The sequence below is a fragment of the Hyla sarda genome, chromosome 6 (genome assembly GCF_029499605.1).
Source record: "Hyla sarda isolate aHylSar1 chromosome 6, aHylSar1.hap1, whole genome shotgun sequence".
Lineage (NCBI taxonomy): Eukaryota > Metazoa > Chordata > Amphibia > Anura > Hylidae > Hyla > Hyla sarda.
The window spans coordinates 88,259,256-88,283,777 of NC_079194.1; the positions used below are offsets into that span (position 1 = coordinate 88,259,256).

The 24,522-nt window shown below is 39.9% G+C and overlaps 1 protein-coding gene across 5 annotated transcripts in view; it reads right to left on the reverse strand.

Moving 5' to 3' along the window:
- Positions 1-10,775: 10,775 nt before the first annotated feature.
- The window catches only part of WNT5A (Wnt family member 5A), a 44,372-nt gene continuing 30,625 nt past the window's right edge, over positions 10,776-24,522 (reverse strand). For all 5 annotated transcript variants that reach the window (XM_056524388.1, XM_056524385.1, XM_056524387.1 and 2 more), the window contains exon 5: positions 10,776-11,945. In XM_056524388.1, coding sequence (XP_056380363.1) covers positions 11,487-11,945 — 459 coding nt within the window. In that variant the 3' untranslated portion in view covers positions 10,776-11,486. The remainder of the gene's footprint in view (positions 11,946-24,522) is intronic.

Genomic DNA, 24,522 nt, shown 5'->3' on the forward strand with positions numbered 1-24,522 from the left:
TGCTCGCAGCTGGGAAAATGCCTCGACTCTCGCTGACCCAGTGCAAAAAAAAAACTTTGCTTCTCATCTTCCCATCAGAACATGTGTAGGTGTGATCTGAACAAGGGTGGTGGTCTATTATATGTCTAGTGAATAAGAAAAACCATAGTCTGGATCAGTGATTCCCAACCGGCGTGCCTCCAGCTGTTGCAAAACTACAACTCCCAGCATGCCCCTACAGCCAGAGGCTGTCCGGGCATGCTGGCAGTTGTAGTTTTTCAACAGCTGGAGGCACGCTGGTTGGGAAACACTGCTCTGGATTGTTGGTTGACTTACTAATAGTTAAAAGAGGAACCCCACCTTAAAGTATCTAGTAGTTTTGTTTTGTTTTTTTACATTTTTTACATTTTTTTTTTTCATTGGAGCCATTTGATGAGAATGTTTCTATTTTCTGATTGTAATTTCTTTTATTTTTTGTGTGCATTATTATGAGGGCTGCCATCTTGCCTGAGCTGTTTTTAACAGCATTTAGTGATATGCTTTACAGCAGGAACAATGGACATAGACAACAATGAACATTAATGTAAAATGCTACTGGGCATTCTCTGTGACCTTTTCATAGGTCATTCTACAAGGAGGGGAGGGCAGATGTCTGCTATGAATGGTGGTGGACCCAGTGTTATCTATATACCGGTGTCACCTTTCCCTGTACTTCTTGTCTGCTCGTAGAAGAGAGGCATTACTGGGGAATGATCTGGACACAATAGGAAATTTCAGTTTAGTTTAAGCCCTAGTGGCCAGAATGAAAAATGCAAGATTTCATGATTACTATAAAATTTAGATAGTAACATGCAAAATTTGATTTTAGATTAAAATGTAAATAAAATTGCAAAATAATGAAGATTTTTTTTAGTTAGCATAAAAACATGATTTAAATAATGGGTAAGTTTTTTATCACACATTTCTTTTAAGAAAGTGTTCACAGTTCATTGGAAAGCTGCATTCATTGTATGGCCCAGGAAAGCTTCATGGGGTCCTTTTTCTCATACGTTGGACCGGAAATGGCCAGTATATATATATATATATATATATATATATATATATATATATATATATATATATACCGTATATGTATTTTATTATTGACATAAATGAGAGCCAGCCATCTGTGGTAGGATGATGTGATGCAAGCAGACCTTAACATGACAACTTTGACTACTGCCAAGCCTCCGTCACTCATTCCAAATAACTAAATATAAGGCTTTAGTTTTCTGGTTGATTAAATAGCCTGGGGTAGGTAGAAAAGTTGGCCATCTAGTATTGCACAATGCACAAAGTTTTACCAGCAGTAGAACCACCCAGTAGCCACATCCCCCTTGTTGCAAGCCGCCCTCACTGAACTCAGACCTGTACTCTCTGCACTGCAGTAATCATAGATATCTGCATGATTAATAAGTTACAGTGAGTGCCCTCTAGTGGTTTCATTCTTGAGGAGCAGTTGCCAGTGGCAAATCAACATAATTTAGCATGGGTTTTCTTAAGGGACACTGTGGCTAGTTATGACTATTAGATGATCATATTGCTGATACTGTAATTATGAGGGGACTGTGGCTGTAAGTCAGCATTATGGCAGGCACCGTTGGAGCAATCATTGGCATTATCTATTACTGGCATGGGAGCCTAAGGTTGCTACTGTTATAAAGGTTCTGTCAGTAACCGGTACCGTATGGAGGTATTAAATCAGTAAACTGGTACTGTTCTGGAGGTGCTGTGTCAGTATGCCATAAGGGTAAAAAAAATATTGACCAAAAGCAATGTCAAAAAGGGCTGGGAGCCCAGAAAGACAAGACATTTTTAATCAAGACTATTAAATAGTTTGCTGCATGGATCTGACCTGTAATACCACACACAACCTAAAGACAGGTGTGGTACTTGTATGGGGAAACTGTGGTTGCTACCATTATGAAGGTTCTGTCACTAATCGGTACCATTATGGAGGTGTTATGTCAGTATACCGTATGTTCACACTACACAATCTCTTCTTAAAGTTATTCTGGGTCAAAGATTCTGTCTGAGTGACTGTCACCAAATTCTTAGATTAGTGCATTGGAATCTCATGTGTAATTCCATGCAGAGATTCCGTAGTGTGAACATTTACTTTCGGTTGTGGGTCCAAGCAGTTGAACTCCCAAAAATGACAAGAACAAAAGTTCCAAGTCCACCATCTGAAAGAAGTATTGGTAATACACACTACCACGTCATGCACTGCCTATAAGCAGGGCCAGATCATCATTGGCGCTCCTGGAGCACCTGCTCTGGGCCCCGTGCCAACAGGGGGCCCCCTCACATTCGGGACATCTCTGTGTCCCAAAAAATATTTTCAGGACACAAGGATGTCCCTGTTACCTCTCTGCGGCCCCGTGTTAACTTTTAAAATGCAGGGGCCGCCGGGAGGTAGTGTACACAGGGACATCACTGACGTCCCATGTGTGCGTCCATAGAAGAGTGGTGCGGGGCAGTGAGGAGGACGCATGCATGGTAAGTCACCAGTGGCACATCATCTTCAGTGTTCTGACCACCGCTCCTCTCCGGTCCCAGGACCTACTGCTATTGCCCAAAAGCCATAACAGTAGATCGTGACCCCGGACTGAAGGAGCGGTGGATGGAACACTGAAGTGGGGCAGTAAACAGGCATTCAGCCTCCAGCCATACACTGAATATGGCTGAAGGCTGTATGTCTGCAGGGGAACTGTACTGCACCTAATGTGGGGGAACTATACTGCACCTAATGTGGGAAACTATACTGCACCTAATGTGGGAACCTGTACTACACCTAATGTGTGGAACTGTACTGCACCTAATATGGGGGAACTATAATGCACCTAATGTGGGTAACTGTACTGCACCTAATGTGGGGAACTATATTGCACTTAATGTGGGGGAACTGTACTCAACCTAAGGTGGGGAACTATACTGCACCTAACGGGGGGGGGGACTATACTGCACCTAATGTGGGGAACTGTACTACACCTAATGTGGGGAACTGTACTGCACCTAATGTGGGGGAACTATACTGCCACCTAATGTGGGGGAACTATACTGCCACCTAATGTGGGGGAACTATACTGCCACCTAATGTGGGGGAACTATACTGCCACCTAATGTGGGGGAAATGTCGGGGGCGGGGGGGGGGCATCATATTGAAGTGCTCCGTCTTCTAGCCAGCTTTAATCTGGCCCTACCTATAAGAAAGCCACAGATAGCCACTGTTCTCTGCAATTACCATCAGTCCCATAGACCGTGAATACAGTACCAGCCAAAAATTACCTGACTGAGGTTTTACCACCAAGAGCTTTTAAATGGGTTGTCCCACAATGAAATATTACATTTACTCTGTTCATTTACTCACACAAGCAATAACAATTTAGATGTCCCTGTGCCTAGATATTACAGTTACATTCATGATATGGTGCCCCCCTAGTTTCCTTTCAGAATATCCACCTATAGTGTCCTGTGCAGTTATGGAGAAGCCATGTCTAGTGCACCTATTCTGAATAGCAAAGTAACAATAACAGGAAGCATTCTGGGCTGAGCTACTTGGCATGTGTTATCACCAGCACTGACACAAGGTGAACACTCTAAAAGTGAATCAAAAGAAACAGCAGGGGGCACCATACCAAAAATGGAACCGTAATACCTAAGGCCTCATTTGCATTGCTGTCAGGCTCAGCTATGCAGACATTCTGTCATAATGTTGAGAGTTTAGTGGACCCTATATACAGTCATGGCCGTAAATGTTAACACCCCTGAAATTTTTCAAGAAAATGAAGTATTTCTCACAGAAAAGGATTGCAGTAACACATGTTTTGCTATACACGTTTATTCCCTTTGTGTGTATTGGAACTAAACCAAAAAAGGGAGGGGAAACAAAGGAAATTGGACATAATGTCACACCAAACTCCAAAAATGGGCTGGATAAAATTATTGGCACCTTTCACTTAATATTTTGTTGCACATCCTTTGTAAAAAAAAAAAATAACTGAAATCAGTCACTTCATATAGACATCAATAAGCTTCTTACACCTCTCAGTCGGAATGTTGGACAACTCTTCCTTTGTAAACTGCTCCAGGTCTCTCTTATTGGAAGGACGCCTTTTCCTAACAGCAATTTTAAGATCTCTCCACAGGTGTTCAATGGGATTTAGATCTGGACTCATTGCTGGCCACTTCAGAACTCTCCAGCACTTTGTTGCAATCCATTTCTGGGTGCTTTTTGATGTATGTTTGGGTCATTGTCCTGCTGGAAGACCCAAGATCTTGGACACAAATCCAGCTTTCTGACACTGGGCTGTACAGTGCGACCCAAAAGCCATTGGTAATCCTCAGATTTCATGATACCTTGGACACATTCAAGGCACCCAGTGCCAGAGGCCACAAAATATCCCCAAAACATAATTGAACCTCCACCATATTTCACTGTAGGTACTGTGTTCTTTGTATGCCTCATTCCGTTTTTGGTAAAACAGTAGAATGATGTGCTTTACCAAAAAGCTCTATCTTGGTCTCATCTGTCCACAAGACATTTTCCCAGAAGGATTTTGGCTTACTCAAGTTCATTTTGGCAAAATGTAGTCTTGCTTTTTTATGTCTCTGTGTCAGCAGTGGGGTCCTCCTACCATAGTGTTTCATTTCATTTAAATGTTGACGTATAGTTCGCACTGACACGGATGCTCCCTGAGCCTGCAGGACAGCTTGAATATCTTTGAAACTTGTTTGGGGCTGCTTATCAACCATCTGGACTATCCTGCGTTGACACCTTTCATACATTTTTCTCCTCCGTCCATGCCCAGGGAGATTAGATACAGTGCCATGGGTTGCTAACTTCTTGATAATGTTGCACTCTGTGGACAAAGGAAAATTTAGATCTCTGGAGATGAACTTGTAACCTTGAGATTGATATTTTCCTACAATTTTGGTTATCACGTCCTCAGACAGTTCTCTTCTCCTCTTTCTGTTGTCCATGCTTAGGGTGGCACACAGACACACAATGCAAAGCCTAAGTGAACTTCTCTCCTTTGTATCTGCTTTCTGGTGTGATTTTTAGATTGCCCACACCTGTTTACTTGCCCCAGGTGAGTTTAAAGTAGCATCATATGCTTGAAAGAATCGTATTTATCTACAATTTTGAAAGGGTGCCAATAATTTTGTCCAGACAATTTTTGGAGTTTGATGTGACTCAATTTACTTTTTTTCCTCCCTTTTTTTGGTTTATTTCCACTACACACAAAGGGGGAGATTTATCAAAGCCTGTGTAGAGGAAGACTGGTGCAGTTGCCCCTAGCAACCAATCAGATCGCTTCTTTCATTTTTCACAGGCCTCTTTAAATATGAAAGAAGCAATCTGATTGGTTGCTATGGGCAACTGCACCACTCTTCCTCTACACAGGTTTTGATAAATCTCCCCCAAAGAAAATAAATGTGTATAGCAAAACATGTAAAACTGCAATCCTTTTCTGTGATAAATACTTCATTTTCTAGAAAAATTTCCGGGGTGCCAACATTTACGGCCGTGACTGTAAGTCAATTAGATGCATCGGGACGTGGTGGTGATCAGAACAGAACACATCGGCAATGAGTACATAGCCTAAGCAAAAAACAACAATTCAAATTAAAGCATTTTTAAATGTTGCATCATCTAACAGAGTAAATAAAATAAAATAAGATGTTCACTCTCAACACATAGGCCTATTCAGCTAATGACTGGCCACATAACTGACCAACCAAAGTCACTGTCTATTGGACATGGGTCAAAACATAACCAGGAAGTAAAGATCAGTGGGACCACAGAAGCTATTACAAAAAGCAGGAGCAGGGGGATCAGTGAGGAGAGTATTGTTTTCCCCATTTTTTAATCTAGTCTGCTCCTGTTTGGCAGGCGTAAGCAGAACCAGTTAGGATAGGATTTGGGCACGTTATTTAGTGTAAAGTCGACTACTCCCGGACCTGAGGGGGAATTACATGACTAAGGGATTTTCTCTTTGGTGTTCTTAGAAACCTTGTATCATGCACCACCCCCTAAGGCCATACAATATCTATAACAATGTATTAGTTCTGACCCTAGTAATCCTTGAAAAGACACTGACAGGTTTGTAGAAACAAAGACATTGACTGCAATGCCTGTACACATAAAGCTCTATTATTTTCTATCCAAAAGTTATGCCTAAAGGGAATCTGCAATTTCTATATCATGATCAGAGCTGTAAACATGAGAAGAAAGCTGTTGCGGAGATAAAACAAATGATATCTATCGGTTAGCTGATGACTGTGTGTAAAGTTATAAAATCATGTTTTTCTTCTAAGCTTCAAAAGCCATAGAAGTCAGGCTGAGCTGTAACATGCATGTTTTCTCCCTCCCCCACCCCTGGGGGAGGGAAATTGGAGGACTGCATGATGCTGCTTAGCCTGGCCTTTATGAATCTTGAACATAAAAAATAACCATAATGTTGTATATTTTGTAAACAGCTATCAGCAAAGAAATGATTTACTTTCGCTCCCTGCAGGTGGCAGTGTATGTAGATGGCTTTCCTTATTCTGCTATATGTGCATTATGGAAGCAGCTTAGCAAGCATTTACAGTTTACTTTTCATCAATTATCTGCTTGCATAAAGCTGCTACCTTATCAGGTGGGATGAGAGTTTAGAAACACCTGCTAAAAGGAGTTGTCTGCTAAAAGACAACATATTCACAGGATCGGGGATAAGTGTCTGACCACAAAGGGAATGGCCAATGGGACCCCTGCAATCTTCTAAATGCAGAAGTGTCTCAGAGAGAGTGGGTGCTGCAAATGATATGCTCTCTATATATTTCTTTAGGAGCACTGGAGATGCCCGCGTGCTGTACTTTATCTTTAAAGCTCCTATAAAAATTAAATGGAGCCTGTGCCAATCTACAGCACAGGGACCTGTTTTGGAGATCGTAGGGGGTCCAAGTGGTTGGACCCTCCATGATCAGACACTTATCCCCCTATGTTGTGGATAGGAATAAGTTGTCTTTCTCCGGACAAACACTTTAAATACAGGTGCTGGACCTACATCTCCTTTTTCATATCACAGACTATTGATATCAAATCAACGGACTATTCTGGAATCATTTTAAGCCTTAAAGGGGTACTCCGCCCCTAGACATCTTATCCCCTATCCAAAGGGGGGGCCCTCCAATAGACTTGTATTAAGGGTGCAGGACATGACATAAGGGGGCGGGGCTGTGACATTACAATACTCCGGCCCCTATATCGCCTGTCATCAGGCACGGAGCGAAGTTCGCGCCATGCAGCAGGGGGTGCTGCAGGAGAGATTGCGAGATCAGACATAGGGGATAAACTGTCTAGGGGTAGAGTACTCCTTTAAGGACACAATTTTATTTATTTTTTTCTATCACTATTCATGGTTTTTGCAGGACAAATAGTATTTTTTAATGGAACCATTTTGGGTTACATATCAGAAAAGTATCAGGCTGTGTTCACACATCGGAATGTCTGCGGAATGTCCATATAAAGATTTTCTATGCGTACTGCGGGAGCTGATTTAACATAGATGGCAATCTCGTAGACCGCAATGAATTCGGAGTCCTCAGAAAGAATGGACAGGTTCATTCTTTCTGTAGACAGTGGAATCAGAATTTCTGCCTTGTGCACAGCATAGCAGAATCTTATTGAATACAATGGGACTCTGATGTGGAATATCAGTGCAGAGTTCTAATTCCGCACGGAAATTCTGACATGTGAACATAGCCTAAATGGCTTGTTACCTTTATTCTGGGTGGCCAGTATAATTATAGTGATGTCAAAATGTGTGATTTTTGTGATTTTTTTTACATGGTAATTCTTAGTTTGTGATGTTACATATTTATCAATACCAAATCTGAGTAGATTTTTATTGGTTTTATTATTAACACAATAAAACAATGCATAAGGGGAAAGTTTTGTTTATTTTTTGGCTAACTAAGGTACTTAAACATGCAATCACTAACTTCTGTGGGCCCTGTCACTCATGTAGTATTGTGGTAGACCTATGGTAAGCCCCCAGCTGCAATGGCATCCCATTGAGACTCTGCAAATACATCATTAGGGGATCTCACAGAATGATCCCACTCCCTCTTGGCACTTACATGTTGAAGTAGCTTTTGGCCACAGCATCAAGGGGTTAATCTGCCAGGATCTAAACTATTTCCAATCCAGGCTGCTGCAACAAAAGCCTAGCCGAGTCAGCTGCTCTCCTGCTGCAGATCTTGTGAGTACAGTGGCAGTACCCCCAGAAATCATTGTGAATATATATGTCAGATCATGGAGAAGCCCTTGCTTCATGTCCTGTAGCATTAGGGGTTAAACTTTGCTTAAGATACAAAAAAGTTAAACATGTAAAAACATTTCCCATACTAAAATATCAAATTCTGTACTTAGCATTTAAAGTAAAAAATGTTGTCAATCTGATATTAAATTCTATAGAAAAAAAAAATATATTATATATATATATTATATATATATATATATATACATACACACTGTAGATAAAAATTGCATTTTAGGGGATTGTTTATTGTAAAATAAACTGTTATCTGCTATTATATATTTTTTGCAAGATTAAATAATTGCACAAATATTTATACCATTCAGCTGCAGCACTGATGTCAATTGTTTAACTTAAAAAAAACGGAAAGTGTGCTAAAATGTGCTAACCAGTTATAGCAAAAAATGTATTAGAGTTCTTTAAATAATCCACTATAGTGCATTAATAACTGGGGAAAAAATTGTTATTGGACACCTCTACAAAAATACTACAGAACATTTTTGTAGAAATAAGAACCTTAAAAAAACTAAAATAGCAAAAATCAGGAGTATACGTTCTATTTAACAAAGATATCATTGACCATAATTATAGTCTTCCTCCAAACGTCAGCCCAAGTATATTCATTTGTTAGTGCTTTCTGGGCATGTTCCCAAAGGCAACTTTTTTTTTTTTTTTTTGTAGTTGCAATTTTATTGCAAATACAGAAGACAAAGGAATAGAAATAGCCGAGCATACAATATTCTCTTTATAATAGTTTTAGATTCAAGCCCATAGTAAACTTGGACATTTACAATGCATTCTGACTGTTTCAATGTAAACCTAAAATTTTTTTGCAATATTCCTGAAAAAAGGATTGTAAAATTTACTCAACGAACATGATGGATTTTTCTAATTTCAAAAGTTCTTTACATCCATCTGTTTTTATTGAATCAGTGAGTAGCTATAACTCCATTTCAGAGATGTGTATTCCCCCAACTGCTGCCAAAAAGTATGCAAACTTCATATACAAACATTTTAATTATGTACATCTGAAATAATATTGGTTCCTTGACCTTTCCTCCTAAACCTGGTGAAGCCAGAATGTTCGCTTTGCTTCAGCTATAGAAATAAGTATTTTGTAGCTTAATGCACACTTTACGTCTGTGTATTCAAGCGTTCAATCAAACCACTTTAAAATAAAAGTATCAAATTTTTTTATTTTGTTATTTTAAATTTTTGTCTTTCATGGTGTCAATTTCCATGTTCCTTTTGTTAATTTTTTTTTTTAAACCAGAGAAATATACAAATCATATAGGGCTGCAAAAAATATGTACATTACATGTACAATATACAGGAAAATAGAACATAGAATTTACATTTCTCAAGGACAAGTAAATATTTTACATTAAATAATTCAAAAAGAATAATCTGGACTGGTAACGTTTTCGCTTAAAAAAATTTTTTACTCAAGAAAAAAAAATCTTGCAGTCAAAATATATAAAAATAGGATTTTGCTAAATAAATCCAAACCGTTATTTCATTAGTGCTATGTGAAATTTAAGATTATTGTAGTTTCCTACAGCGATTGTGGTAAGTATGGGTAATAAATTAAGACAGTTTAAACTGTTAAAAAAAAAATTTTAAAAATTGAATATGGAATATGGAGACAAAAATAAATTTTACACTACAACATGAAAGTGTGAATTTCTTATAAATTATCTTTTTAACAAATATTCCGCAGTTTTTGGAAAAATATAAAACTAAATTTGCTATGTTTTGGAAATTGATGAAGGGGTATTAGATCAAAATTGATGTCTTTTTTTTCCATAGGGATTTTTTTTATTAATTTAGTTTCAGATTTCATTCTGATGCCCTCCCAAAATGAAAAAGAAAAAAAAAATTGGTTTCAAGTGCATTATATCTTGTGACACCCACCCTTAGTACCTCTCATTCTCCCCTCTACACTATAGCCCATGAACAATTTATCAATCTATTTTTTAAACTATTCCAATCAAACCCCCTTGAAACCTGACACCAAAGTGTTAAGATTCTGTAAAATGTATCCGTACAAAATATCAGAAATTTTATTTTTTGTTTAAAAAAAAAAAAAAAAATCCCGAAATATTGATTTGAAATAAAAAAGGAAGCATTGCCTAGGTAAATGTGTAAATAAATACATACATTTAATTACTGGCAGTATTTAGGGTTATATATATATATACATATAGTCACAGAAGCTTTGAAATAGAAAACAGCAGACCACAATTTCCCATAAATGTAACCATATTGCATGTAAAAAGTTTAGTGTATAGGATTAATAGTATGTAGAAGTATGACTCGTTCTTAAAAACTGCATATAATGACTTTGCAATAACAAAACGGCTTAGCTCGTGAAGGAGTTTAAAATGGCTAGATACATCATGAGATATGTTTTTTGGGGTGAGCATCATGGGAAATTTTTTTGTTTAAAAAAAAAAAATAGATCCTAATGTGAAACCGTAAAACAGATGATCAATAAATTTTGTCTGCTAACCAGTATATTCTTAGAACCATGAAAGTATTAAACAAGAATGAATATGTCCCTATGAAATAAAAATGCCTGAATTAAATCGGTATGTTGTCAGCTAAAAAAGTGTATGAATATTTTAAACTTAACATATAAGAATTTATGCATAATACAAAGTGCAATCCCAACATCTCCAGAGGTATCACACAACAAATAGTAGTTCCTAATATGAAAATAAAATGTCGGAGAAAAAGAAAATCTCCGTATCTAACTGCTGAACTGTGAAACTTTTTTTGGAGTGAGTTCTCCATAAACCATGTAACACAAAACTTTTTTTTTTTTTTTTAAATTTAATATAAAAAAAAAAAAAAACACAGCTTGTCTTCATCCATCTGCTCCCCTCTCATCCATATAAACCTACTATACATGTTCTAAATCCCGAGCGCTTCAGTCTTAGTTTATCTAATTATATACTTTTTTTTTTTTTAGAAAAAGTGTCTTTAATTTTTTTGTAAATAAATATTTTCAGTTTGTTTTTTATTTCTTGTTCTTTTCCAAGGAGAGGCTGTGTGATATGAAGAAAAATAGATCCAGTTGCTATCTGCTTGCAACTCCTAAGTGACCTCTATAAATTAAAGCGGATATTTAATATTGTTCATAGTCCTTTCCTTTGCGTCTTACTTGCATACAAACTGGTCGACAATCTCGGTACATTTCTTGCATTTCACATAGCAGCACCAGTGAAACTTGCAGTGACATCTCTCAGTCTGTGTTGTTTTGAACTGGTCATATCCTCTACCACAGCACATAAGCTCACAGCCGTCCATGCCCTCTGAGGTTTTATTGCACAACCTCCCTTGGGTTCCTAAAGACCCAGTGCTTTCGTTGCGCACGCAATAATCCGGACTTGGATCAATGTAAACCAGATCGCTCGGAGTTGGAGTGTTGAACTTGTTGTTGACTTGAACCAATTTGCCTCGAACATTGAGTTTCATGGCTGCAGCACTGTCATACTTTTCTTTCAATAAGTCCCCCACTTTCCGGAAGTCGGCTAGTTGTAGCCAACAAGTCTTAAGACTGCAAGAACCAGAGACTCCATGACATTTGCAGGCCACATCCGCCAAAGTACTTACTGCCTGTAAAGAGACATAGAAAGGTTAATGTGGTGGCTATAGACAATTTCAGGATAGTATACAGACAGACAAGACTAATCGGTCCATAAATTTAGCAGTTGAGTTATTCCTGTCCCTGAATTCATACTAGAGATAGCTATAGGTTTATCCAAGGAATCCTTTACCATATTTGTTTCATCTGTTAGGGGTCAATTACAGGCTAAATTAATATTTCCTTACATGACCCTGTCCCCGCCACACTGTCTAGCTTCAAGTTTTAACCACTCCATACTAAAGATATAACACCCTCACAAAAGCTTCTAGTTCTCCTTCAGGAAACCTAGCTAGCTGGGAGTCTTCCCTATGGATTGTAGGTCTCCTATAGAAGGTAAAAAATTATCTTTATAATGCAATCTATAGGTGACTGTAGTGCAAGCCAATGTCTAACCCCTAAAATAGCCAAAGCAAGAAGAAAAAAAGTACACCATATAGTGCACACCCAATCAAATATAACAAGCTTTATTGGAAAACATACAACATGTCTAGTCAGACAAAATCCCATAAATAGCATTTAAAGAGACACATAAGTGGCCTCCCACAAGAGGGAGAAGCCCCTAGGACCCCTCCCAGGACACCTGTATATATCTATATCCAACACTGCCTCCAGACATATAAAAAAAAAATGGCTCTATGCAATTATATAAATAGGGTTCAGGAGGACACCTGATGGACGAATACTGACACACTGCCTTTGGTTCTTGCATTTTCCCAGCTACCTATGTGATATATATTGTGGGGCTACTGACTATCAGGTCGTGTATTGAAAAACGGTTTTTGATAGTTGGGCTAGGACAGTACAATTTTCATGTATTCAGGTATTTATATAATTACATAGAGCCATTTTTGTGTGTGTGTGCGCGTGTGGCGGCAGTGTTAGATACAAATATATACAGTTGTCCTGGGAGGGGTCCTAGGTGTTTCTCCATGTTATGGGAGGACACTTATGTGTCTCTTTAAATGCTTTGTATGGGATTTTGTCTGATTAGACATGTTGTATATGTTTTTTGTACTGATTCTAATAAATGTTATATTTGATTGGGTGTGAACTATATGGTGTATTTTTTCTTCTTGTTTTGGTTGTGTATTTTTTTTTTTTTTTTTTTTTTTTACATAAAGCAGCACCCCCCCCCCTTTTTTTTTTTAATTAGAGCTGAGCCTGCTTGTGTTTAAGTAACCCCTTAAATAGGACATGTCTCTGGTTATTGGGCTAACCCATGGCTCCTGTAGACAGCATTGATAAGGAGTTTTTGTTCCTCCTTGGTACAGAGTAAGGTTTTGATTGGCTGCTTGACATTTTATGAGAATGCTATATTAGCCAAGCTAATGCTCCCTTAAAAACATACTCATAGGTATCATTGACAAGAGAATAAGTTTTTATTTTTCTACAGGTATTACATAATAAAACACTCATAATTTATCTGTGACAGTAGCCAGAGAAATTGCCCATCATATGCCCAACCAAGCGGACAGCAAATTGGTTCACAAGTTAAAAAAATAAAATAAATAAAATAAAAGATACTGTAGTACCATCACTGATGCTCAGCTTCAATATGTTTTGTGTTAGTGTTTATACAGCAATCAGACAAGAATTTACCATGTGGGACAATCCATATACCAAGAGTTATTTTTGCTACATATCCCAAGTTGCCCCATCTGTACTGGTTAAACTCATGGCTCACAAAGTCTGGCTTCTCCCACTCACAGGACTTCATTGAAAGCTCTCCCTGTATACATACATGTTTATAGAGGTAAAACTTTCAATAACTAAAGTAAACTTTTTGTGGGATTTGCCATGTAGAGTTGCTCTTAAAAGGGGTTATCTTGCAGGAGTCCTAACTATGACCATTGTGTGGGATATAAAAAAAAAAATAAACCACTACTTACCTCCATTGCTCCTGCGGTGCCTACAGTGTCCTGCGATGGTCCCCAGATGCGATTGTCTTTTTTGAGCGGCAGAGTGACTGTCAGGCCCGCGAAGTACTCGGGCCCAATGTGTCATATTGCCACTTAGCATGGCCAGGAGATCACTGCAGCTATTAAATTACCCATTGGGCTTCCCAGGCCCATCACACTGCAGTGAAGACAGACAATCGCATTGGAAGACTGGAGCAGGACACCAGAGGCTCCACAGGAGTGCTGGAGGTAAGTAGAGGTTACATTTTTTTTTTTATATCCCACACAATGGAAATAGTTATGAAATAAAAACAACCCCTTTAAGTCGCCAGACAACCCCTTTAAGTCCACCTTCCACGTCTAACCTACACTGAGGAAGCAAACTTTTTTCTTTTTGAAAGGTTTCTTTGTAATCTTGATATGTGTATTACATTCTGTAAACCTTATCATAGCGCTACAATTAATTTCTATTTGCCCTCAATATTTGTCAGAGAATATTCCTCTGCTGATCTGTTTCATTTCTTACTAGGAAATGGTTTAGGGAATAGTTTAGTGGGAGGGGCTTAGTTAACAGGGCAGGGCTTAACCATTCATTTGTCCTACTGCAAGAAGGTTGAGGGGTTAGGGGGAGGTTCCTGCTGCAGCAAGCAGGTGGCTGAGCCTCTGGGACACATAGAAGAAATCAATAAAATAGGATCAATAGAAAGTAGAAAATTAAGTAATTTCGTTTACATTTTTTTTGTTCATTTTAATTAATTTTAAAACTGTCAACACCCTTATAATGTTTGTCAATCTAATGAGAAGAAGGATACAAGAATAACACTGAATAAAAAATAAAAAAAAATTCTTGAGGTGGTCCACAAAAGAAGACAACACATCCCAGATCTCCCATTCAAATGAATGGCTATAAATCTTAAAGGGGGTACTCTGCCCCTAGACATCTTATCCCCTATCCAAAGGATAGGGGATAAGATGTCTGATCAAGGGGGTCCCGCCGCTGGAGACCCCGCAATCTCCCTGCTGCACCCGGCACTCGTTTAGAGCGTCGGGTGCAGCCCCGGAGGCTTGTGATGTCACGGCCAAGCCCCCTACCATAGACATCCATTGAGGGGGCGTGGCCATGACATCACGAGCAGGCGTGACCGTGAGGTCACGAGTCTCCGCCCCGCATCACCAGTCATCCGGAACAGAGCAAAGTTCGCTCCATGCACCGGATGTCTGGGGTGCTGCAGCCGAGATCGCGGGGGTCCCTCGGGGCATTTCGGTCTCATTAGCAGCACACGGCACAGAATGCCAGGAGCTGCACGGGGATCACGGAGGTCCCAGCAGCAGGATCCCTGTGATCAGACATCTTCTCCCCTATCCTTTGGATAGGGGATAAGATGTCTAGGGGCGGAGTACCCCTTTAAGTATAACTCTCTGTTCTGGTTCAAGGAGGTTGCACTGAGCTGATAAACCATTCTATGATGTCTGAATGTGACAACCACTAACTATTAAACTTTTTTTTTGCCTTTTTCAGAGAATTTGCAACAATTGGCCCCAAAGAATCACATTCGGTTTCATAAAATGGTGCAGTGTACCGAATATTAGTCTCAAATGGTCCGAATGCTAAATGTAGATATAGATTGCCTATACAAAAATAAATTTTGTGACATGTACAACATAATTAGCTTTCACAGAAAGCCCTACATGTTGGTCATATTGACATGTTCTCGTGCCATTATTGTGGTAATATGGAGGGAGGGGGCTCTATAGGGGAGATTTCTCAAAACCTGTCCAGAGGAAAAGTTGCCTAGTTGCCCATAGCAACCAATCAGCTCGCTTCTTTAATTTGATTGGTTGCTATGGGAAACTTGGCAACTTTTCCTCTGGACAAGTTGTGATAAATCTCATATGATCCCATTTTGTGCCTGGGAATGCTATTGCAGGCCAACCATGGGTGCCCATAAAAGTTGGATAAAACAAGGGCCACAAGGCCTGTGATGGCTATATGTCTATTAGGCCAAAGGCTCAAACACATATATTGCTTGTTGGATTTTTTTAATGACAGACAATGCAATATTGGAATAATGAGTATAACAAAGCATTATATCAGCACTCAGAAAATCGCATTAAAGGGGTGCTCCGGTGCTTAGACATCTTATCCCCTATCCAAAGGATAGGGGAAAAGATGCCTGATCACGGGAGTCCCGCTGCTGGGGACCCCCGTGATCTTGAACGCGGCACCCGGTTTGTAATCAGTCCCCAGAGCATGTTCGCTCCGGGTCTGATTACCGACGACCATAAGGCGGGCGGCGTGTGACATCGCGCTCTGCCCCTCAATGCAAGCCTACGGGAGGGGGCGTGATAGCTCTCACGCCACCTCCCGTAGGCTTGCATTGAGGGGCGGAGTGTGACATCACACGGGGGCAGGGGCATGACATCACACGTCGCCCGCCCTGTGGTTGCCGGTAATCAGTCCCGGAGCGAACACGCTCCAGGGACTGATTACAAACGGGGTGCCGCGTGCAAGATCACGGGGTCCCCAGCGGCGGGACTCTTGCGATCAGGCATCTTATCCCCTATCCTTTGGATAGGGGATAAGATGTCTAAGCACCGGAGAACCCCTTTAAGTCAAGTCCTCTAGTAGGATTTAAAAAATAATGTAAATAATGTAAAAAATTATGTAAATGTAGTCAGTTAAATACATTTTTATCTTTGATTTAAAATATTTAATTTTTTTTTTTTTTTTTTTTTTTTTTTATAAAAAGCAGTTTTAACTAGCAAATATTAAAAAAAAAATTTACATAAAAAAAATAAACCATACATGGTACTGTTGTTGCATGGTGGCTCAGTGGTTAGCACTCCATGCAGCGCTGTGGTCCTGGTTCAAATCCTTCCAAGGAACTGATCTGCAAGGAGTTTGTATGTTCTCCCCGTGTTTGTGTGGGTTTCCCACAATCCAAAAAACATACTGATAGGGAAGTTTAGATTGTGAGCCCCATCAGGGACAGGTGGCAATGTGAGTGATGACACATTTCTGCACAGCAAAGCAGCATAAAGTTGGCACTATATTGGTTAAGGAATTACTATTATTATTATTACTGTGATCATATCATGTCATCACGTTACACATGCTTTTTTTAGCCCACATAGTAAATGATGTAAAGACAAAGAACAATGCCAGTTTTTTATAATGTTACCCACCAATCTATCAAAAGGTTTATTAACAATTTATGTACAACAAAAACAGTTCTACCAAACTACACGTTACCCACCATCTATCCCACAAAAAGAACACTACATAAGACTACAATGATGGAAGAATTAAAATAGAGAAACAAAAACGATTTTATTTTTATTTTCTTGTACATGAGGAAACTAAAAAAGTTACAGCTCTTGATATAAATGAATGAAAAAAAAAAAAAAGTTAAGACAAAACATGCCTGGTTTTTCGGGGGTTAATGTGAACAGGATTACGTGCTGTTAATAGGGGTCTGTGGCCCTGCCGGTTTCACAAACTATACTGACGCTTTACTGCTTCTAGAGAGATGAATTATTAAACTTTATGGAGGCCGCTGTTTATCATCAAATAGAGGATTAGCCATGTGTTAGAGAATGAGAATAACCTATTATTCAGACCTCCATAAAAGTCAGACTAGTTATGTCTAGACTTTGGTCTCCCAACAAATAGGTTATAAAGAAAAACCTTACAGCCTGGTATTATATTGAAAATAGCATACAACTAAAAAAGAATGTAGAACGCTGAAATCCACTATTTACTATATCCATTCATGCAATGACTTGAAGTAAAGTAGAACTCAACATGAAAACTAAAAGCTATGGATAAGATTTTCAGTCATCATGAACCCCCAAATCTAAGCTCCCTCAGAATCATCATTGACTAAGATCAGCGAGGATAGCCCCTTAAGGAGCCAATATATGTCTTCTGTCTCTGCCAAGTGGTAGGGTACAAAGCTTTCAGACATTTTTCCTGTTAGGGCTCATTCACATTACCGTCTGCCCCCGTTAATAAATGCCCGTTATCAATCAGTTTGAGAATTTTTCAAACGGGTAGCAAACGGCTGTAAAAAGAATGCCACTAATGTCAATGGGATTTTCTTTTACAATCCTTTATCACCTATTTTTTTAATCTTTTTATTATTTGATGGGGAAAAAGACGTTGCACGCAGTATTTTTTTCTCCCGTCAAAAATAATGAAATAGAAACGGATATTATAAATTTAACATTAAATTCTATGGGTAACGGATTGAAAATGGATTAACCTTTAAAGGGGTATTCCAGGAAAAAACTTTTTTTTTATATATCAACTGGCTCCAGAAAGTTAAACAGATTTGACTGGGAGAGCAAGGTAAGTGACCCTTTACACCTTGTTCATACTGGTGTGGTGCGGGGCGGCGTCCGTTGCTGCCGTGGCGCTGTGTCTGCGGGCGGGTGCGGCCCATAGACTGGTCTGAGTAGCATTGGGGCCGCTCTGCCAGTGGGTCGCTCCCCCCCCCCCCGTGGGCATCTGTGTCGCGGCGGTGGTGGGCGCCGCCCGATGCTACGCTATTTTATGCTAGGGACGTTAGGGACCCACTCTGAATAGGTGGCCTTGACGTGGCGAGTGGGCTTGTACTTTTTGATCAAAAATGTATACTAACAACCTGTTAGTTTTTGATATTGTGCTGAGAAGCAATCAGATCATTATACAAAATTGTGGATGTGCGCTATGTCTGTATTCTACTCAAATTCAGATTTGTAAATTACTTCTATTAAAAAATCTTAATCCTTTCAGTACTTATGGAAGTTGAGTTGTTTTCTGTCTGGCAACAGTGCTCTCTGCTGACATCTCTGCTTGTCTCTGGAACTGCACAGAGTAGGAGAGGTTTGCTATTTGGATTTGCTTCTATTCTGGACAGTTCCCGAGACAGGTGTCATCAGAGAGCACTTCGGCTGCATTCACACCACATTTTTGATTTACAGTTCCCGTATCAGGATTTTGATGAAAAACGGATTCCTCAAAATCTGACTAAACTGCATCAAAACGTGTGTATAAATTACTTCTGTTAAAAAATCTTAATCCTTTCAGTACTTATGAGCTGCTGAAGTTGAGTTGTTTTCTGTCTGGCAACAGTGCTCTCTGCTGACATCTCTGCTTGTCTCTGGAACTGCACAGAGTAGAAGAGGTTTGCTATGGGGATTTGCTTCTAAACTGGGCAGAAAAGAACAACTCAACTTCATCAGCTCATAAGTACTGAAAGGATTAAGATTTTTTAATAGAAGAAATGTACTAATCTGTTTAACTTTCTGAAGCCAGTTGATATGTAAATTTTTTTTTTCCTGGAATACCCCTTTAATGTCTCCGTTTGCATGCTCAGAAGAGGTGTGAGCAACCAGGAAGTAGCCAGACAAAAATAAAAACGAAAAATAAACGGATTAAAAACTGATGCAACAGGATGCCACAACCCGTTAAAGGACACAGGGCGTAACGCGTGGCCCCGCATCATAGCGGGTCGGGCCCAGCCTCTAACAACGGCCGGAACCCGTGGCTAATAGCGTGCGGCACTGATCGCAGTGCCGCGCACTATTAACCCTTTAGACGCGGCGTTCAAAGTTGATTGCCGCGTCTAAAGTGAAAGTAAACTACCCCCGGCTAGTTCAGTGGGCTGTCCGGGACCGCCGTGTCGAAACTGCAGTATCCTGAACAGCTGGAGGACACAAGAAGGGTGCCTACCTTCCTCCTGTGTGTCCGATTACCGAATGACTGCTCAGTGTCTGAGATCCAGGCATAAGCAGTCAAGCAGCAGAATCATTGACCAATGTTATCCTATGGGATAACAATGATCAATGTAAAAGATCAGTGTGTGAAATGTAAAAGCCCCCTATGGGAGCTATAACATTGCAAAAAAAAAAAGTGGAAAACAAAAAGTTAATAAAGATCATTTAACCCCTTCCCTAATAAAAGTAAAAATCACCCCCCTTTTCCCATAAAAAAAAAAAAGTGTAAATAAAAATAAACATATGTGGTATTGCGGGGTGTGGAAATGTCCGAATTATTAAAATAGATTGTTAAATAAAACAGCACAGTCAATGGTGTACGCGCAAAAAAAATCCAAAATATGAAAAAATTTATTAAAAGCGATCAAAAAGTCCGATCAATACAAAAATGGTACCGCTAAAAACGTCAGATTACGGCGCAAATAATTAGCCCTCATACTGCCCCGCACACAAAAAAAAAAAAGTTATAGGGGTCAGAAGATGACAATTTTAAACGTATAAATTTTCCTGCATGTAGTTATGATTTTTTCCAGAAGTACGACAAAATCAAACGTATATAAGTAGGGTATCATTTTAATCGCATGGACCTACAGAATAAAGAGAAGAGGTAATTTTTACCGAAAAATTTACTGCGTAGAAACGGAAGCCCCCAAAATTACAAAATGGTGTTTTTCTTCAATTTTGTCACACAATGATTTTTTTCTCCGTTTCGTTGTAGATTTTTGGGTAAAATGACTGATGTCATTACAAAGTAGAATTGGTGGCACAAACAAATAAGCAATCATATGGATTTTTAGGTGCAAAATTTCAAGAGTTAAAATTTAGGAGGGAAAAAAACAAAAGTGCAAGAACGGAAAAACCCCTGATCCTTAAGAGGTTAATGGCTTCCTTTTGCATCAGTTTGCATCCGTTTCTTAGTATGTTCCGTTTAGCAGCAAAGACGGGGGAATAGCGGGACGAGAGACAACAGACGTGTGAACCTAGTCTTATCTGTCTAAAGCTTGACAACTTTCACATTCTGCAAATCCATTTTTCTTCCACTTCAAACAATATAGTCAACTACAGGGGTGTATCTATGGGGGGGCTCAATGTTGTCTCTCACACCCTTTGCTTCATAAGATGCCACCAGTACTTCGGATTGTAATAGGTGGGCCCTGATGCAGGTTTCAGGCTAAACCAGGCAGGCTTAACCATTTTATTAGGCAGGAAGTGGGCTGTAACTGATGGGACTGTAACTTTAGGGCTGTAACTGATGGGACTGTAACTTTAGGACTGTAACTGATGGGACTGTAACTTTAGGGCTGTAACTGATGGGACTGTAACTTTAGGGCTGTAACTGATGGGACTGTAACTTTAGGGCTGTAACTGATGGGACTGTAACTTTAGGGCTGTAACTGATAGGTCTGGTATCACTGGAACAGTCTTATTTTATAGTTTGGGACAAATTTTAATATAGGAGATAAGAAGCTAATCCAACTCAGATTACTGGGAGCCCCATCAGCTTGATTTTCCCTACCCTCTAGATAGGGAATGACTTAGTGAGTTGGGAATATCCCTTTAGGATAGTGTTTTCGAAACAGTGTGCCTCCAGCTGTTGCAAAACTACAACTCCCAGCATGCTGGGAGTTGTAGTATTGCAAAAGCTGGAGGCACACGGGTTAGAAAACAAAGCTTTAAGAGTATGTTCACATAGGACTGAAATGCTGCAGATTTGTTTCCTATTAAAGTCAATGAGAAAAACTTACAACAAATCTGAAGCACATCTACAGCATGTCAGTCATTTGTGACCACATCCCAAAAAGGGTGTTTTGTTGTTTGTTTGTTTTTAATCCCAGAACTGGTGGGAGCTACCCTTTAGGTAAAATTTGCCAACATTTTATTTTATTTTTTTTATAACTGTTCTCCCTTAAAAATTAATGTCTTGAAAGGGTATATCATTTTTTAGAAAAAATAAATAAATAAAAAAAATGATGCTCAGGTGGGTGTAAAAGAAATTAAAAAACAAAACAAAAAAAAAACTATACTCACCCTCTTTGCTCCCTTGCCACCGCAATTCTGACAAAGCCCTGTTCTGTGCTGCACAGCGCTTCCTAGTGTTGGCACATGGAACTGCTCACTGGTGACTGGCTGAGTGCACAATTCCTTGTGCCAACATGAAGATCAGGTAGTGCTGTGGAGTAGGACTGGATCCTGTAAGAATGGTGGCAGCACAGGAATGGAAAAGGTGTATACATAAGGTCTCGTGTGTGTCGGAGGGTTGCAGGTAACATTTAGTGAGTAAGGACAAGAAAAACCTGTACAATCCAATAGAACTTGTATAAAAACTAAGGGAGAAACAAGGAGATTTATCAAAACGTCTGAAGAGGAAAAGTTGACCAGTTGCCCATAGCAACCAATCAGATCGCTTCTTTCATTTTTCAGAGGCCTTTTCAAAAATTTAAATGATGATGATTGGTTGCTATGGGCAACTGGGCAACTTTTCCTCTGCACAGGTTTTGACAAATCTCCCCCATAAAGATCCAATGATTGGGTATTCCAGAGTTTGGCCAAAAAACTTGAGAAGGTAGCTACAGGGACAATACACACTAAGTAGAAGTGATGAGCGGCAGGGGCCATATTCGAAGTCGCGGTATTTCGCAAATATAAGGATGAATATTAGTCTTATGTTCGTGAAATTCTCATATTCGCTATGTTCGTTCCCTTTTTTACCGCATGCTAAAATTCGTAATGAAATTTGCATAGTGCGCATGAGCGATTATATCTTTCACTTAAAAGAAGGGAGGGATCAGTGTCCTCTGGAAGTGGCGATATTTGCACAGATTTGAATATTTGCATATACGAAATATTCGCGCTCCACACCGACTCACAGTAAATAATATTGGAGGGATTTTTAATTTATTTTTTATTTATTTATTTATTTATTTATTTATTTTACACAGCACACATCATTGTTGTGATGTGAACTGTGAAGAAAAGCAAAAAATAATATTCGTCATTACGAATATATATCGCTATATTCCAAATATTCTCAAAATTGCGAACGGACGATATTCACGGTTAAAATTCGCATTTTGAATATTTGCGTTCAACACTACTAAGTAGCACTAATGCTAACACACACGGTCACACTGTTGCCCCCTTTATGTTTCACATCCTTTCCTATTTCAAATTTAAACAGCTATTCCTCCTATAACACCTTGTTCTCAAACAGTGTGCCTCCAGCTGTTGCAAAACTACAACTCCCAGCATGCTGAGAGTTGTAGTTTTGCAACAGCTAAAAAGGAAAACTGTCCACTTTTTCCCCCGCAATAGCCAGCAGTACTGACTGGTAGTGCAGGGGACACTGATCAGTTTGATGCTTACCGTGCCCGGATCCGCCGGCCGGGCCATCTGGCACTCTGGCGTCAGCGCCGCCCAGCTCATCAATATTCCTCCCATCTCTCTTCATTACAGAGCGGGGAGAAGAGGGAGAGGCGGAGGGAGAAGAGGAATATTGATGAGCTGGGCGGCACTGCGGCCAGAGTCACTGATGTCAGAGCGACCGTTAGCCCGGCCGGTGCCAGTTAGCACCTCATTAGCATATACCGAAAATCGAAGAATACGGACGAACGGCACAACAGATCCGGGCACGGTAAGCATCAAAGCAGCCAGCCAGTACAGATGGTTAGTGCGGGGGGAGGAAGCTGACAGTTTTCCTTTAAGACTTGCTGGTTGTGAAACACTGGTCTAATTCTTAGACCATGTAAAGTTAAGCAGTGTGCAAAAAACCATTGCTTCTAATGTCTGTACCGTAGAGTGGGGCAAGGCCTGGGCGCCAACTTTGTGTGTGCGAATAGCACCAGAAATATGGCAAATTTGCAATAGTATATCTGTCCCATTGGGGGAGGTTTATCAAGACCTGTGCAGAGAAAATTTGGCCAGTTCCTATAGCAACCAATCAGATAACTTATTTTAGTTTTCAGAGGCCTTTCCAGAAATGAAAGAAGCGATCTGATTGGTTGCTATTGGCAACTGGTCAACTTTTCCTCTGCACAGGTTTTGATAAATCTCCCCAATTTTGGTGGAGAAATAACATGTTAAAGCGCGACTGTCATCAATATTTACCTGCTAAAGTTATACACATCATGTAAAAGCTGTGTAGCACAGTAATGCAGGGATACCTTTTATTGTGTAGTCTCTGTCTTTACCACTGTGAAAACGGCTTTTATCCTAAGTCATGCACAGTCGGATAGGCGTGGCTTGGGGTTGGCAAATCCCTACCGCCACGCCTGTCCTCTCTGTCAGCACTGGGGCCGCTGTGTAGTAAGACACAGCAGTCCGCAGCGCATGCGCCCCTGCTGGCTCTGACATGCACTCACCAGTGATGTCAAGTTTTCTGGGATTCTTTACATTACTGGAGAGCGCATGTCAGAGCCAGCAGGGGTGCATGCGCTGCGGACTGCGGTGTCTTACTACACATTGGCCCCAGTGCTGACAGAGAGGACAGGCGTGGCGGTTTGATCAAAAAGTGCACTAAGAGCCTCAGTTTTACTTTTGTGATCAAATATAGAGTGCCGCTGCAAGCAACCTTCTTTTTGTGTATTTTGTGTTTGCCATAGTAGCATGCACTGTGTGTTTGGTTGTTATAAGCCTTCTACTTCTGTGTGGGGTTTTTTGCATGCCAAGTTGGGGGGTGGAGAAGTGGCAACCCACCTTAGCTATGCACCATTCCCTATACACATTGGGGGAGATTTATCAAAACCTGTGCAGAGGAAGAGTGGTGCAGTTGCCCATAGCAACAAATCAGATTGCTTCTTTCATTTTCCACAGGCCTCTAAAGAGGCCTGTGGAAAATGAAAGAAGCGATCTGATTGGTTGCTATGGGCAACTGCACCACTCTTCCTCTGCA